General features: G+C 48.0%; 1 protein-coding gene across 2 annotated transcripts in view; it reads left to right on the top strand.

Moving 5' to 3' along the window:
• The window catches only part of HIPK2 (homeodomain interacting protein kinase 2), a 182,283-nt gene that overhangs the window by 144,176 nt on the left and 20,762 nt on the right, over positions 1-17,345 (top strand). The window contains exons 8-11 of one of the 2 annotated variants that reach the window (XM_084646693.1): positions 520-646; positions 2,004-2,125; positions 9,418-9,560; positions 11,822-12,001. In XM_084646693.1, the coding sequence (XP_084502819.1) occupies positions 520-646; positions 2,004-2,125; positions 9,418-9,560; positions 11,822-12,001 (572 nt within the window). Of the gene's footprint in view, positions 1-426; positions 647-2,003; positions 2,126-9,417; positions 9,561-11,821; positions 12,002-17,345 lie in introns of both variants that reach the window. The other variant, XM_084646692.1, reaches the window with a different exon arrangement.

Here is a 17,345-nt window from a genome sequence, read left to right as displayed (position 1 = left end):
GTTGGGGGCAGAACTGATCTTGCCAGGTTTCCCACAGGAAGTGCCAGAAGCATTTACAGAGCAGCTTGACTTTGTGTGACCAGTTCCTTTTGAGCCCCTTTCTTTCCTGTCTCCTCCCTATTGGCCCAAATCAAATCCATCCTCAGGAGACGTGCTCCATTCTGGAGACTCCTTGGACAACAAACTGGGATGTGGGGTGGTTGGAAGCAGCCCCAGTTGATAGAAGGCCTCACTGGTCATGCTCAGTGTGCTCCTTTTGCCCATGTCACCCACCCTTGCCTCTGCACTCCTCAGTTTTCTGTTTTGCTCCTCCTTTATTTTTTGTTTGCTGGTTTTATTTAGGTTCATTTATTTTTAGATTTGCTTCTTCCAACATACCATCTCCCTCATTTTTTTTGTTTTGTTTAATTCCCATCATTCCTTTAGGCCACCAACCTGGCTCCCACCTCCACCAGTGCCACTATTTCCTTAGCCAACCCTGAAGTCTCCATACTAAACTACCAATCTGCACTCTACCAGCCTTCAGCAGCATCCATGGCCGCAGTGGCCCAGCGAAGCATGCCCCTGCAGACGGGAACGGCGCAGATCTGTGCCCGGCCTGACCCCTTCCAGCAAGCCCTCATTGTATGCCCTCCAGGCTTCCAAGGTAAGAAACAGGCCTTCCCCCTCACAGCCAGTCCCTCTGCAGTTTGATTGGGTTCTCTTTTGAAAACTCCCTCCAGCAAATCTTTCTGAAGGAAAAAAATCTGGAAGTGAGGAGAACCTTTGGAGCAGTTGGGTTGTGGCTGATGACTCGGGGGTGGAGGGAGGGAGGTGAGATTGTGATGCTCATTGTTCATTACCCTGATCAGGGTATTTTCAAGAACCTCCGTCTTGTTTTGGCAAACCTGAAAAGAATGGAATATTTTACTGACCAGTTCCCAGGTTGCTCAGTGATCCAGTTTCCACAGGGTGACTCAGCAGGTTAATGAGCTAGAAAGTAAGATGTCTAGCCTGGAAATTCACCCCAATTATGGGCATCAGTGGCCAGTCATCAGTACAGCTGCACCACTGCAACTAGTATAGACAGGCATAGCTGCTGTTTGGCCCTGTGGACAATACTCCTGCTTGAAACCAGGGTAAGCAGCACTGGGGCACACAGCAGCTTTGCCTGTCTATGATAGGGGCTGCTCCTGCATAGTTACACCAATAGCTATATCAGAGGCAAATCCCCAGGCTAGACAAAAGCTGAGATTTGGTCCTGGTAGGGCAGAATCTCTCAACGATAATACTTGGCAATACTCTAACCCCTTTTATACAAGGATCTTGCAGTGTTAACTTTCACACCAGTTGAAGCCTAGAGTCCCCCAAAGTAGACAGGGCATTACTGACACTATAGCTTCAGAATGTGTTGAACTAATTCGTTCTGGTGATGTGCCTTTAAATCCTAGCCAAGTCCAGAGTTACAAAGTGAGTCAGTGCAGAGTGGAGTGTAGAACCCTGTATTTTTGATTCCCAATCTCCCACTTTCATCAGCAGGCAGTACTCTCACCCTGGAGTCTATTTTCCTAGCCATCTATGGTGGTTGTCTCCAGCCAGACTAGAGAATAACAGGCTTAATTTGAAAAAAAAAAAAAACATTAACTTGTGCCTTCTTCCTGTAGAATTGCCTCCAGATGTAGGTTATGTTATGATGTCTTCTACTACATTTAAGACATTCTAAAAGCATGCACAAGGTTTAAAGAGGGGTAATCTGCTGGTGTCCTTGGAAAAGTCTTGTCTTCGGCCTCGTGCGTGTGTCGTGTCTGCCAAAAGTTGGTAGATCTCCTTGGGCTGGGTGTAATACATTTGGGTGGATGTAATAAGTGGGAATCGAGGGCCTGATTTTTCAGAGGTGCTGAGCACCTGCCGTTCCCATTGACTTCAGTTAGAGTTGTGGCAGCAGAACACCTCTGAAAATCAGGCTCCTCTTCTGGCCGGTGCTGCTGCTGATTAACTCTGTCCCTTCTCTGTTCATGGAACAGGATTACAAGCCTCCCCTTCAAAGCATGCTGGGTATTCTGTACGGATGGAGAATGCTGTTCCGATTGTCACTCAGGCTCCTGGGGCCCAGTCTCTTCAGATCCAGCCAGGTCTCCTCGCACAGGTAATTTCCTTAGTCTGGGTAAATGTGGATTGGGCAAGTATAGGTGACATTTGAATAGTCCTATACAGAGCAAGTCTTTTTCATTTAGTTTAACTTTTACGTGGTGTGGGGGAAAGGGTGAAGTGGTTTTTTTCCCCAGCCCCTCTGTGGCTCAGTTTTAGAATGGGACACCCAAGTGAGCATCTCCAGCTTTCCATGGAGCATCCATCTTTCCTCAATCTCCCTTTCATCTTGCAGGCCAATTTTGATTTCTGAAAGGCTCTAACAATATAAGGGTTAATAGCTCCACTCTCTTTCTCAGTCCTCCTCTTCACAAGGCCTGATGCAACTCCAATTGAAATTAATGGAAGTTGTGTCAGACCGATGGTGAGAATGAATCATTAATACTTTTCTAAATCCTACTAAGCTCTTGGCCCTATGGCATCTTGTGGCAATGAGTTCCACCGGTAAATTGTGTATTGTTTAAAAAATGTTTTGCTTATTTTAGTTTTAAATTTGTTTCCTTTCAGTTTTATTGAATGCTGCCTTGTTCTTGAGTAGTGGGAAAGGGTAAATAGGCAGACGGGAGGGCCAGGGCAACTGAGTCAGTGAATCTCTGCAGCAGCCTCTATTGGCCAAGTTCTTGGGGGGGACTCTACTGGGAGATAAATGACTCCCCAACCATGGAAACTCAGGGTGGGGGCTGGCACTGGCAACAGTGCCTATTCTCCTTCAAGGTGAATCCCCAGCCTTCTGGCAAGGGAGGTGCAACTTATACCTCCTTGTGCCAGCTTCAGTGAATCTGGCCAACTTTACTTTTTTTAAATGGTCTGAGACTTATTGGTTCTGTTGGTATCAGGAATGTCTTTGATGGAAAACAAATATACTTAACATAAGACACATAGAGCTTCACAATACCTCCTGGAAAAAGTGATCCGGAGGTAAAATACATGCCTACTGTGCACTGATTAATGCCAGAATGTTCATTTGCATTCAGATCTCAACAGACTTTAAAATCATGCCCAAGCACTGGATTCCCTGGGTTACCTGTGCCATCGTGTGTTGTTGGGATTACTTTCCTTTGCCAGCTGCCAGCTGAGCTTATCTGGTGAAGACAGAATGAAACACTACCTAAAGCCTGTGTGTTTTTTCACTAGCTATGTGCACCACCCATTCCTAATAAAAGAGTCTTTGTTACAGAGCTGACTCTTGGCGTAAGTCTGCCGCAAAATGGAATCCATCTTTGCTGATGACTGTCATAACCTTCAGCCTGGCAAGGTTGGGCCTTGTATCCCATTCAGTACAAAGCAGGTGTCTAAGAAGCAGAGCAGTGGAAACGAAAAGTCAGATTTTCAAAGTTATGAGCAGGAAGATGTGCACACTGGAATTAGGCACCTGCAATTGCATTTGCACAAATGCCTACCCCTTGCAAGAACCGTTCCTTGATGCAGTGAGAGGCTCCAGCAGCGGGGAACTGCCAGACCCTTTCCCCACCACCTCCCACCTGCTAGAGCCTTTCATAGCTGCAGGGAGCTACACACCATAGTGAGAAGTGTGAACGCAGCCTGCCTTTACTGCAGCATGTAGCACATGCAATTGTGGTTGCACAAATGCCTCCCCCTGCCAGAACCTTTCATCAGTGCAGTGAAAGGTCATGGTAGTGGGGAACTGCCAAATCTTTTTCTGGCTGCCTCCTGTAGCTACACATGTACTGCCTGTATTCTACAGGCTGCTGTGAGTGTGGACAATGCATACATCATAAAGTCTCTGAGAGCAGCCATTGGGGCTCATCCCCGCATCAATATACTCCAGCACTGGTAGTGGCTGAATGCCAAAATTGGACCCTTACCATTTATTCTCTATATACTTTCAAATCCAGGAAACAGGGCCCTGCAAATGATTGCAAGTCCCTCATCCTGAGGCCCTTGGATAAGCTCTGCCATCACGGTGGTGATGGATAGGGGTGTATTTTGTATATTGTCTCTGTAAGCTGATTCTTGCAGAAATGAAAAGTTAGACCTAACCACTGCCTGCAATCTGCAAAGCGGGTGGTGAAAATAACCCTTACACCCGACCTTACCGGGTCCATTTTCACCCACGTGAGCAAGTATACCTGTGTGTGGAGGGGAGACAGGTGAAAGAAGGCTGATTCCAGTCTTTAACAGTGCAGTAGCTTCACATCTTAAAGGGGCGGGCGCCATGTATTTCAGGGGTGTTTTTGTCCAACCTGAAATTGATGTTGTCATGCATTGAAAAGCCTGATACAGTGCTTGTCCCTTCCTTCCCTTCTCCCTCAGGAGTGTTCTGCATTCCTGCATTTTCTCACTTTCACTCCTTCCCAACAGCACTCCTAGGCAGGAAACCCTGCTTGGCTGCCACCGGCCCCTTCTGAATAAATAGGGCCACATCCATTTGTGCTACTTTCTGATGCAGCTCACTCCCACTTTCCTCATCTGGACCTAGGATTGAGACACCAGGGGCCAAAGTGTGCTCTCAGTCACACCTGTGCAATCTTACTCAAAGCAGTGGACATGGCAGCACTGTCCCAGTGGACCAGCCCAAGCAATCTTTTCCTGCCGATGAAATGATTCCAAGGTCCTTACCTGATAAGTAGAGAGTTTGTGCCGGGGACCTCACCGTGGATCTAGATTCACGCCCTAAAAGAGGCGGAGAGCTGAACAAATCCAGGCTCCCTCCCCAAACAAGGAGGAAGTGGCTTTAGCATGTAAACTCAGGTAATCTCTTGCAGGGGAGCAACAACAGTTTATTTACCTTTTTTAAACCACAGCTGTAAAAACAAAAATATCCCCACCCCTCATCCACCTGCCTGCTGGTGCTAGTCCTTTGTTACAGCACAGTGTTGTGAACAGCTCTCCAGAGTCCTGTGACTGAGTATCCTTTCCAGCCCTGGTTCTGCAGATGTGGTCGAGACAGAAAGAGGCCCACCATAGCAGCCCTTTCATCTGACTCAGAAAGGCAGAAAATCCCAAGACACTCAACATTTGGAGCTGGGCTGGAAAGTGTGGGAGTTTTGGGGGGGGGGTTTTTGGGGGGGGGAGCTGGAGGGGCTACAGGATGGGGAGAGGTTTAGGGTTTTTGTGTAAATCAATCTCTGAATCTGGCTTAGGAAGGAAGAGGGTGAAATACCTTCAAGCAGAGACTCTGTTTACAGTGTAGCCCCCTCAGTGCTGTGTGGCTACACAATGTGAATCCAGCACAGTGGCACCGATATGACCCTAGAGAGGGATGTAGCTGATGCCCTTGAATTCCATGGCTCAGTCTCTGAGCACGCACGCTCTCTATGCCAGCACTCGAGAGATCCTGCTGTCATGTTGGTGGCATCTGAATATGACCAGGTTGTAATAGATTATATGATTCCTAAATTAAGTCATCAGAGCAAGATGACCCTGGGAAATCTTTGTAATAGTGTGCCTGGACGGATACGTACACAGGGATGTGATTGCTGAGCTTGCAGGGGAGAGTGTCTAGCTCTGGCACTAAGGGGCACCAGTTTAGAAAATACCAGGGAGGGTACTGAGAGGACAAATGTAATTCGCAGACTTGTTTGTTAGACTGAAATACTCTTATTTTTTGTTCATATGGAATGGATTTTGGTGTTAAGCAGCGTCTGTCATGCTGCAGCCAATCCCAAAGCAGTGACATGGGATGCTGTGCCGGGCAGTGGCTAGAGGCAAGCGCACGAGCCACTCGGCCTGATTCTGCCTTCAGACGCACCCGTGCAACTCCTCCATTGAAATTGATGGGTGATCTGCATACATATTTGAGGGAAGAATCTAACCCATTATGCTTTAAATACTAGCTCCTACACAGCTTTGGACACTAAGGCTGGGTTTTCAAAGGAGCCCAAAGGAGAATTAGAATAGGATAGTCTAATAGTATAGAATGGAAGAGAATTTCTGTGGAATTTCGGCATCTAACTCCCCTAAGGCTCCAATGCCAGTCAAAAACATGTCTGATTAAGAGGAGGAGTCTGAGCTAGGAAAAATGGCAGGGATTGGTTCACTCGCAGCTCGCCTTTAGATTCTCTTCTGAAGTACTGATCAGAAACTGAGACAGAAGGAGGCAGCACAGAAGAAGAAAACGGCACAATCAGCTGCCCAGTAAATGCCCCACGTGGAAGGCCTCCTGCTATGGAAAGTGTCTCCTTGGGGACTGGATGGCTTAGCTAACTGAGCTGGGGAACATTTTTATCCCTGTCCCCGTTTTGAATTCAGCCCAAGTCAGTAATCACTGAAAGTTTGTTCCTACCGGGAGCTGTTAAATGATCTGTGTGAAATGGGATAACGGTCTCAGTCCAGTTCCCAGCAGTCAAATGTTCATGTTGCAGAAACCACCATCCCAATAGACATCAGCTGCCACCCTTTAGAGGCCTCAACAAAGAAGCTAGGTAAGGAATGTTCCAAAGACGTCCCTAGGGGTGATGGCTCCAGGTCCGGCTGGAGAAACATTAGAGGGTCAGGATGGGGGGAGCTTGCAGTAGCACTGCCTGTGCTATACAGTACCTGTTATGTGGCTAACCGGAGGAGTTCACTCCCCAGGGAGGTCAGCCCAATGCTAAATTCACTTAACGTTTTGTAAGGGTCATTCAAGGAGGTAAGAAGTGATTTTGTCTGTCTTCGAACCCTTGCCCCTATAACTTCATCTGCCATTTGTTCTCACTTGGTGCCCATTAGGTCTTGATTCAAAAATATAGTGTTGTTCGGACAGGGCAGGCTCATAATAGACTGACAGCCCCATTCATGTAGGGGTAGGTGATTAAAGAGTAGGACTGACAAGGCTCTGGTATACTGTGCACCATTGTGTTAAGGCTGTTCTCCGTTCAGTTCGTGACTCGTGTGCAACTTTAGGAAGGAAGGATGAACATTAAAGGGGGCATAAGCAGAAACTATTAGGTTTTAACAAATAAATGATATTGCTTTTATCTACTTTTGTATGTTAATGACTAGCACTAGTGATAATGGCCAATTTCCTCTGCTTATAGAAAGCAGCCCTTCATGAATACCAAGCAGATACCACTGTGACCTCTGTTCTTCAACCATAGGAATTGAGTGATTATCAATAAAAATTGAAATTAGAAATAAATTTGCAATGGGAAGGCAATTACACAAAAAATCTATTGTGTGCTGTGATCTCCTCGAGATCTCACAAGCTAAGTAGGGTTGGACTGGGCCACTGTGGATACGTCTACACTGCAGTTAAAGACCTGCAGCTGCTCTGTGTCAGCTAATTTGGGCTCACAGGACTGTAAAATTGCTATGCAGATATGGCTCAGGCTCTAGCCTGAGCTCTGGGAGCCCACGAGGAGGGAGGGGCCCAGACTCCAGCACGAGCCCGAACATCTACACTGCAATTTCACAAACCCGCAGCCTGAGCCCAAGTCAGCTGACACCGGCCAGCTTCAGTGTTTATTTAATTGCAGTGTAGACAGACTAGGTGTGGATGGGAGTCCCAGGTGCTGAAGAAAATTGATGTTGGTGATCTACTAGATGTTACTTTTCCCTCTGAGTTACTGTTGAACCAGTGTTGGAGGGACACTGATTCTGGAAGTGTCACCTTTCAGATGAGTTAAAACCAAGATCTTCACAACTTCCAGTCCTTAAAGATTTCAGAGAACTTTTTAAAGAAAAGATTTGTTAATGCATTTGCTCTGGGCAAATATTAACTTAATAATGCTCACTGAATAATACTTTCCCCCACAAATATTCCCACTGGTTTCAGTGGAACTGCTTGTGGAGTAAAATACAAATATGTATTTGTAGCCTTCCCCCACTCTCCAACCCCGCTCTCCCCGCTCCAGGCTAGACATATCCACTGACTGTCCAGATTGGAGCACCAAAGCCTGCTAGCTGGCAGAACTGTGCTTCCGAACAATTTTCCAGCAAGGTGGCGACTGTCATGCTTTGTATTTCAGCACAGACGGAGTCCTAGCATATTTCTCATTCTCAGATCCCTCAACTCTCCTTTACTGCCTGAGCAAGTCAGTGAAAGTGGGCATTAGTGCTCAGAATCCGCTGTTTTTCAGTCAGTGTGAAAACATGACACTCACACCTTTCATGCATCAGAAATTGTTATTTGTGTAAAGTAACCAGCTGCTTTACACCTGAGTGACTTGCACATACTAAAGCTCCTTTAGCTGAAGTGAATTCAGGGCCAGATTTTGATACTCTTACTCGGGGCTGAATAGCACTTTACTCCATGGAAAGTTCCATTGACGTCAATGAGACAATTTGGAGAATAAAGTAGTACCCATGTCAGTAAGAGGATCACAATCTGGCCCTTAGTCATCAAAAATTTGTTAGGATTAGGCATAAGGAATTGACTCTCTTTTGCCTCTGGTAATATCTGTTTTGAATTTAGTTTTTAAATCTCACATTTTTCCGCCTGTGCTTTAGATGTGAGCTAACTGGAACTAGTGAAGTAGATTTTGTGTGAATAAGCCTATCTGAATCTCATGAAATATCCATTTTTCTACCAGACCTGTTCCACATCACATTCCCTCTTTCCAGTTCAACTAGATCCTTCCTTCATTCTTCTCTGATCCCATCCTCCCGCTCCCCTTACTCTCAGTTCCTTCCCTCCAGCTATCCCTTTTCTTTCTCTCTCCTTCTCTACTGTAAGACTCCTAATACACAACTCCCTCTTTGACCTTTAAATCCCTTTCACTTCTCCCACCAATCCTCCTAGCCCATCCTTTCCCTTTCCTGATCCTCTTGACTCTATATTCTGTTCAGTTCTGTTTGGGGTGGCAAGGAAGAAAATATTTCTGATCTGGCACACACTCTGTTGGCCTTTAGCCAGCTGTTTTGTTTCAGTTTTAGTAGCCTAGGGTGTCCCTAGCTCAGAGGTGACCTAGGTTTTATTAACTAACCCTTAGGAAGCCTGGGAACTAATGAGATTTGAAGACAGCATCCAGCCCAGGAAAATATGCCAGGCCTGCTGAGACCCCAAGATGCATTTCCGCAAAGGCAGAAGGCCTGATAAGGGGAGAGGGAGTGAGTGTGGTGGGGCCTCTGAGCCAAACTGATCTGAAGAACAGAAACAAAAAATTCTGGTTCTAGTTGAAGTTTGGGTTGAGATTCGGGCCAGTTCTCATTTTCCTATTCCTAACTGTGACTCAGCTGCTGCCTTAAAATATATTAACAGGGATTTCTCTACTCCTTTGTGTGCTCTGTACTGAAAACTATTTTACTGTAGTTTCCTGAAGGCATTAAAACCTCCCTCCTAGGATGGGCTGGCACCAAACCAATGAGTGGTGATGCTTTTTAACCACCAATTTCTCTTCTGTTCAACAGCAGGCCTGGCCCAGCGGGACCCAGCAGATCCTGCTCCCTCCAGCCTGGCAGCAATTGACTGGAGTAGCCGCCCACACCTCAGTCCAGCACGCAACTGTCATACCAGAGACCATGGCAGGGACCCAGCCGCTGGCAGACTGGAGGTAAACCTGGAGTATTGTGTGTATATCTGTGAGACACCCACTATATGTGAATGTCTGTCTGACAGCCTCTGTGTCTGAGTAGTTTCTAATATCCCAGGGTGTCCTTCTGGGCTAACACTGAATGCACAGTGGGCGCAGTCTTTGCCCACACAGTCACTGGACTCCCAGCATCTGACTTGGTTTGGATATTTTGAGTATGAAGGGAACCATCCATCATAAAACCAAATTCAGGTCTAGCCTCTCTTAAGCTGCTCCTTACAGGTCTGTCCTTGTGACACGATAACATCTTACAAGAAAAAAGACATATGCTCCATTCTTGATCCCAGCATCTTCTCCCCGACCATCCGCATCCGTCGTGGCTTGTTTAAAAAGCCAAATAGCCCTATTGTTTTGTGCTGTGTTGTATCCCAGATTCAGTTTGCAGCACTTTTTGCGCTGGTGAAAACTTCCTGAGAGGCAGGATAATTCTGTGGGGGGCGACATCTGTGGAGAGTTATGCAGGAGAGCTTTGGCCTTTGGCAGTCTCGGTGCAGGCCTGGAAAGTGGGTCTTTGGCGTTTTCAGGCAGAGTGGGAATGGAATTCTGGCCGGGTCCTGTCTGTGCTACAGTTGTTTGTGAAATCCTGACCCCTGTCAAAGGATTAGGGATGGAGAGGCACTTCTCAGGCCAATTACTTTGAACCCGTTCATCATGGTGGGCCCTTCCCGAAATTGTTCCATTAATGGTTTATTTCATCTCTCCTGGAACGAGGGATGTAAAAGGTTAACCGGTAAGCGTTAGACTAACCCTTAACTGTTAACCCCAGTGGCCCCGCACCAACCGGAGGGACTCCAGCCAGGTGGCTTTTTTAACCGATATTTACATCCCTACCTGGAACATCTCCAATGATGCTGTGTCTACCTTTGATAGTCTTTCCACTGCCAAGTTGCTCTTGCTACTTCAGAGGTCAGTGTGAGTAGGCACTGAGAGGAGGCAGTAGTGAGGATGGGAGCTGCAATGCAAGGCCTTGAAAGTAAGAGGATTAAAGTGGTGGGTAAATGGGGTATCCTTCAAGGCTCTCGTAAGGCCAAATCCTTTGCCCCTGAAGCAAATTCATATGAGATGTTAGACTGGCAAATCCCCTTGTCATTTTCACCCTTTATACTTTATGAAAACGGGCACTAAAGAGGCGCTAACTCTGCTCTTGTAGTCTCCGAGACAGTCAGTCACAAGCACAGCATAGTTAAGGAGTTTGAAATCTGTCCATCCCCAAAGGAACCTGGTCAGATTGTCACTTGCTCCATTGCTGTGGTTTATTCCACAAATAAGACATCACTACTGTGTCAAAACATCAGTTGCTTTCCCGGATGGTTTCTCAGTGAACAGTTGGTGGGTGGAAGATTTTTGTTTCAGCAGGCTGTCTCCTCTCCTTTTGCCTGTGGGCTGTGCAGATCATCTCTACTTTGAACCTTAGTTGGAAGAGTGCCATACCCAGGTGGTCCAACAGCACTGGTGGGAGATTGCTACTCCACTGTGAGTTGGCATCTCACTCCAAAGTCCTTGTTATACCGCGACCTTAGGGAGTGTCAGCTACCGTTGGGACTCGGAGACTTCTTCTGGCTTCCCTGATAGCCTGATGTGACATCTGAGTTGTGGGGAATTGCTTTTGTGTGTCGCATCTGAAGGAGCTGGAGAAGGTCTTCCTGAAGGACAGAGAGGGGATTGGAGCATGTAGGTGGATACGGTAGGCAGAACAACAAGCTATAGAGAAAAAGCTACCCACGTGGTCAAAGTATGAATGTGTGTGTGTGTTGTTTTTAAGCCTTAGCCACAGGCATACTATTATAGTCGGGTGATAGGATGTATCCTGCCGCAGAGACGGTTTGGTTTGGGACTGAGCTGAGTCCCTTGTTCCTCAGGCAGAGGTGGGGATCGGAGAACTGCAGAGGCAGTGAGGTCAGCACTAGGGGAAAGGGTGACGTGCATCCCTCTCACCTGCCCTCTGATGCCAACACAGGCAATGGCCCTGAGTGGCTCCAGTGGGGGTATGTGTTCTGAATATAAACTAAGGGTTTGCCGCCCCCATCCCTGCGAGAGAATGAAGCAAAGGCCTCTGAAAAACAAAGGGAAGAAAGGGAGAAAAACACCAACCCAAGCTTGATGCCAGGACTGGCATGCCCAAGGTCACATTTAGCTGGAGGCATTTCTGAGGCTAATGAAAGCCTTTTAAGAACTGATACACATTTAAAATGCATTTATCTCCAATTTCCCTCCTCTTGCAGAAACACACATGCTCACGGCAGCCATTATAATCCCATCATGCAACAGCCTGCGCTTTTAGCTAGTCACGTGACTCTTCCTGCAGCTCAGCCCTTGAATGTGGGTGTGGCTCATGTCATGAGGCAACAGCCGACCAGCACCACTTCCTCCAGGAAGAACAAGCAGCACCAGTCATCTACGAGGTAAGTGGCAGGGAGCATAGCGGAAGCCTAAGGACTCCGAGGGCCAAATTCACTCCTGAAGTTGACGGAGCTGCATGCACTGAGGCTAATGGCAATTTTGGTGGAAATAAAGAGAGGGGAGGAAATGCCTTTTTCCCAACAGACACCCTGATTCTTCTCTCATGTGCACCATGTGTAAATCAGGAGGAACTAGTTGTAAGTGAGAGAAGGATCAGGCCCATAGTATTCTGATTCTCCGTATATGTACTGTAGTAGGGTTCTGCTCAGCTTTCCAAGAGAGAGGAGAAGTCATTCAAACAGAAGGGCATGCAACTGTACCTATTTAAATCCATTAAATTGATGTCTTGGCAGAATTAGTGGATATTGAACCACTTAAAAGCCCCGTTGCTTCCACTTCAGTGAATATATATAGAACAGTAGTTATAAATATAGACTGCATGATGAAGTGAGGTGTCATACAATTTTAATGCCCTGTGTTGGGGATGACCACATCACTGCGAGCGGCAGAGCCACAAGTCAATTGTATAAGTCTCCGCAAATTAATGCCAGTCAAAATTCTTATTACCTACCTACCTCCCCCGACAAAAAATTATCTGTATTCTGTTTATGCAATTCAGATGTGCTGATTCAGAATGCCCCAATCCCAACATATCCGCAGACAAAAGGTGTAACCGTCTCCCTCTGTCTGATCTCAATGACACTCCTAAAAGTGGCCACATTTCCTCAACATTGTCATCCCCTCAAAAGGCCACATTTTCAGAAACAATGGACCTACGGCGTGCACCTAGAATATGTCCATTCAAGAGCAAATGGATGATTGCCTATATGCAGGGATAGATCCACTGGTTCAGCTGTGATGCATTCGACACAAAGTGAAGGGCAAAGATAGCCCTAAGCCGCCTGTACTCTTCCCTCATTCTAGACGTGGGCCACTCCCTGGCATACATTAGAGCAGTCTTCTGGCTGCCCTAGCTTATGCTCGTCTACAATGGCCCCAAAGGAATCATGGGGGCGTAAGAACATCTCCTGCGCCAAGGTCTGGGACGGGAGGTGGCATAGGGGCCACTGCAGGAGTTCTGTGCCACCCAAGGATTCTCCTACACGGGAATTTTGGGGGGCTGGAGCCATCAGTTTTATGGATGTTTTGTCCTGCAGGAGTGGGGCCAGGTTCTGGCCCATAGCATGCAGTTGCATGAACAAAATGCAAGAATGCATGTGCAATAACCCTCTCGCTCCTGTGGTAATCCGTGTGGGTGGGGCGCGTATGTCAAAAGTATACTTTGCTGCCGCTTGTGCTGTAGCTGGTCTGTGGACAGAGAGCTGAGGTCTTTAGGACTGTTAAACCAGCACCTTTAATTAGCACTGATTTTTTCTAAGAAAGAGCAAGAAAGAGAGAGAGATCCAGAAATGGCGTGCTCTTACAGGGTATGTCTACACAGCAAAAAAACACCCGCAACAGCGAGTTTCAGTGCCACGTCAACTGACTCAGACTCTTGCTACTTGGCTAAAAATAGCAATGTAAACGATCCCACTGAGGCTAGACCCTGGGCTCTGAAACCCTGCAATGGGGGAGGGTCTCAGATCCCAGGCTCCAGCCCAAGCAGGAACATCTAAACTGCTATTTTTAGCCCCATGGCACAAGCCTTGTGAAACCAAGTCAGTTGATCTGGGCTCTGAGACTCGCTGCTGCAGGGTTTATTTGATTGTGTAGCTGGACCTACAGAAGGGGAAAAACAAAGGAGCTCACAGCTCTTAGGTGACCAGATTGGGGCCAGAGAAACTACTGAATTCACAACCAGTTCCACTGTACATAAGATGCCAGTATTCAAATCCTTCCTGTTTGTCTGCTCTCTAATGTGTAATGTTTCATTTACTTTGAGAGGATTCCAGCCGTCTTACACCATTCGTAATACAGAACAGAGCCAGTTAAGACCCAGCAAGCCAGTAAAACAGGAAATAGATCACAATACATCTGGACATACAAAGTGTCTCCCCGGGCCCCAGTAATCTGCCACCAGGGCACAAGGCATCTGCATTAGGAAGGAGTCCGACACTCTCAGAGCAGCTGCTTTCCACGGTCCTCTATTTTACGTTATTTGTGATGCTTTTGTATCCAAATGAGGGATATGCTCTTTTCGAGAAGAGGATACTCCATGTTTCTCATTGGTATTCAAAAGGCACTGCAAATGCTACTGTGCAGTCATTTGTTATGCAAAGGAACCTGTATAAGTCAGTGCAGTGTGATATGTCCATAATTTCTTCCCTTTGATACATGCCACCTATTCCTTTTGTTAGCTTTCAGGCCAAACCAAAAACACAGTCAAAAACTGTCTGTAAAATGGAACCAGAACTTTTCTTCTTTGAGTGCTTGCTCATGTCCATATTAAGTGTGTGCTCGCCACATGCATCAGTGCTGGAAGCTTTTCCCTCAGCAGTATCTATAGGGGAACCAGCTCTGGTGCCCTCTGGAGTGGCGCCCGCATGTCGCAGTATAAGGGGCGCTGCCGGCTCCCCGCACCCTCAGTTCCTTCTTGCCGCCAGTGACAGTGCTGGAATGTCTGCTGCTTAGGCTAGCATTGATTCCTTCTCTGTTCTTGTGAGCTTTGAAATCCTGTAAAATGATTTCCCTGGCTTCTATTATCCCCTCCCTGGATCCGGGAGACTGGTATGCTCCCCTCGACTTGAAGGACACATACTTCCACATAGTGATCTTTCAAGGGCACAGACGCTTCCTCCTGTTTATGGTGGGGCCCCAGCACTACCAGTTTGTGGTCCTCTCATTCGGCCTGGCGACAGCACCGAGAGTGTTTAACAAGTGGATGTCGGTGGCAGCGACTTACCTCAGGTGCGGGGGTATTCAGATCTACCCATACCTCAATGACTGTCTCATCAAGGGCAGCTCCAGGTCTCAAGTCCAACGGGATGTTGTGGTGCTTCAGGCCATGTGCCGCTCTCTGGGCCTACTGGTAAACAACAAAAAGTCGACGTTCGTGCCAGTGCAGAGGAGAGAGTTCGTTGGAGTGGTCCTTGACTTGACCAGCGCCAGAGCGTTCCTGCCGCTGGAAAGGTTCCACACGTTGACGAACCTCATCGCATAAGTCTCCACGTGCCCTCTGACTACAGCCAGGGTCTGTCTGCGCCTCCTGGGTCACATGGTAGCATTCACTTACGTGGTCTGCCATGCCAGGCATCGAAAGGGGCCCCCTGCAATAATGGCTGGGGGTGGTCTATTTTCAGTCCAGAGACCCCCTGGAAAAGATCGTTACCATTCCCCAGGTGATACTTACCTCGCTGCAATGGTGGACTGGTGGCAGAACAGTCCTGGAAGGGGTTCCGTTCAACAACCCCCTTCATTCCATCAAGTTGGTGTCGGACGCCTTGGACCTCAGCTGGGATGCACATCTTGGCAACCTCCAGACACAGGGGATGTGGTCCCTGAAGGAGGCAAAGTTGCACGTAAACATCAGAGTGCTCCAAGCAGTCCGGCCAGCGTGCGGAGTTTTCCTGCCCCACCTGTCAGGCAAGGTGGTATGAGTTCTGATGGACAACACAGCCTCTATGTTCTACATCAACAGGCAAAGGGGACCACACTCGTCGGCTCTCTATCAAGAGGCACTCTGCCTATGGGACTTCTGCATCAGCACGAAATCCACTTGGAAGCTTGTCACCTTCCTGGTGTCAAGAATACGCTGGCGGACCAGCTCACCAGGGATTTCTTCTCTCACCACAAGTGGTCGTTCCATCCAGAGGTATCCTGCATTATCTTCCAAAGGTGGGGAACTCCCCAAGTGGACCTGTTCGCCACCAGACAGAACAGGAAATGCCACTGGTTTTGCTCTTGGCAAGGTCTGAGCAAAGGCTCCCTCTCTGATGCCTTCCTCCTGTCATGGTTGTGGGGCCTGATGTACGCATTCCCTCCGATTCCACTCATCAGCAGGGTCCTGGCAAAAATCAAGAGACACAAAACACGGGTCATAATGATCGCCCTGGTGTGGCCTCGCCAACATTGGTTAGGCATGCTCATGAGCTTGTCAGCAGCCCCACCCTGGCCCCTGCCCAACCTCCCGGACCTGCTGTCACAGGACCACGGCCAGCTCCTACACCCCAACCTTGAGTCTCTCCACCTTTCGGTATGGATGCTGCGTGGCTGAACCCGGAGGAGTGGACCTGTTCGGAAGGAGTCCAACAGGTCCTCCTGGGGAGTAGGAAGCCCTCAACCAGACTGACTTACCTGGCCAAGTGGACGAGGTTTTCCCGCTGGGCGTCTGAGCGTGGCATCTCTCCTTCGCGTTCTTCTGTACAGGCTGTTCTGGACTACCTGTTCCATTTGAGGAACCAGGGCCTGGCACACTCTTCCATTAGAGTGCATCTAGCAGCCATCTCCACTTTTCACCCGCCGATCCAAGGACAGATGGTGTTTTCCCATGACATGACGGACATATTGTTGAGAGAGCTCGAGAGACTCTTCCCGCAGGTATGGACTCCTGTCCCACAGTGGGATCTTAACTTGGTCCTCTCTAGGCTCACCGGCCCACCCTTTGAGCTGTTGGGTTCCTGCTCCCTTTCCCACCTGTCATGGAAGGTTGCGTTGCTGGTGACAGTGACGTTGGTGAGACAGGTCTCTGAAATTAAAGCCTTGACCTCAGAACCTCTGTACATGGTATTCTTCAAAGATAAGGTTCAGTTGTGGCCCCACCCGGCCTTCCTGCCAAAGGTGGTCTCCACCTTGCATATGAACCAGGACATCTTCCTCCCAGTGTTCTGTCCCAAACCGCACAAGACCAGTGAGGAGAGGCATCTTCATGTCCTGGACATCTGGAGGGCCTTGGCTTTCTACTTAGAACGTACCAAGCCTTTCCAAAAATCGACTCAACTCTTCATTGCTACAGCGGATAGGATGAAGGGTCACCTGGTGTCCTCACAGAGGATTTCCAATTCGATTACCTCATGCATAAAGATCTGTTACAACCTGGTGGGGTTCCGCCACCGCCGATTGTCAGAACCCCCTCGATGAGAGCACTGGTGTCTTTGGTGGCGTTCCTGGTGCACATCCCTATCCAGGACATCTGTAGAGCTGCAACGTGGTCCTCTGTTCACACGTTTACCACTTATGCCAGCACTCAGCAGGCCAGGGACAATGCTGGGTTCGGCAGAGCTGTGCTGCAATTGACACATCTGTGAACTGCTACGCACCTCCAGGGGTATTGCTTTGGAGTCACCTAATATGGAATGGACATGAACAAGCACTCAAAGAAAAGACAGTTACCTTTTCCGTAAATGGTATTCTTTGAGATGTGTTGCTCATGTCCATTCCATGACCCACTCCCCTTCCCCACTGTCACAG

This window comes from Lepidochelys olivacea (genome assembly GCF_965140295.1).
Source record: "Lepidochelys olivacea isolate rLepOli2 genome assembly, chromosome: 1".
Lineage (NCBI taxonomy): Eukaryota > Metazoa > Chordata > Testudines > Cheloniidae > Lepidochelys > Lepidochelys olivacea.
This window is presented reverse-complemented; position numbering and strand designations above follow the sequence as displayed.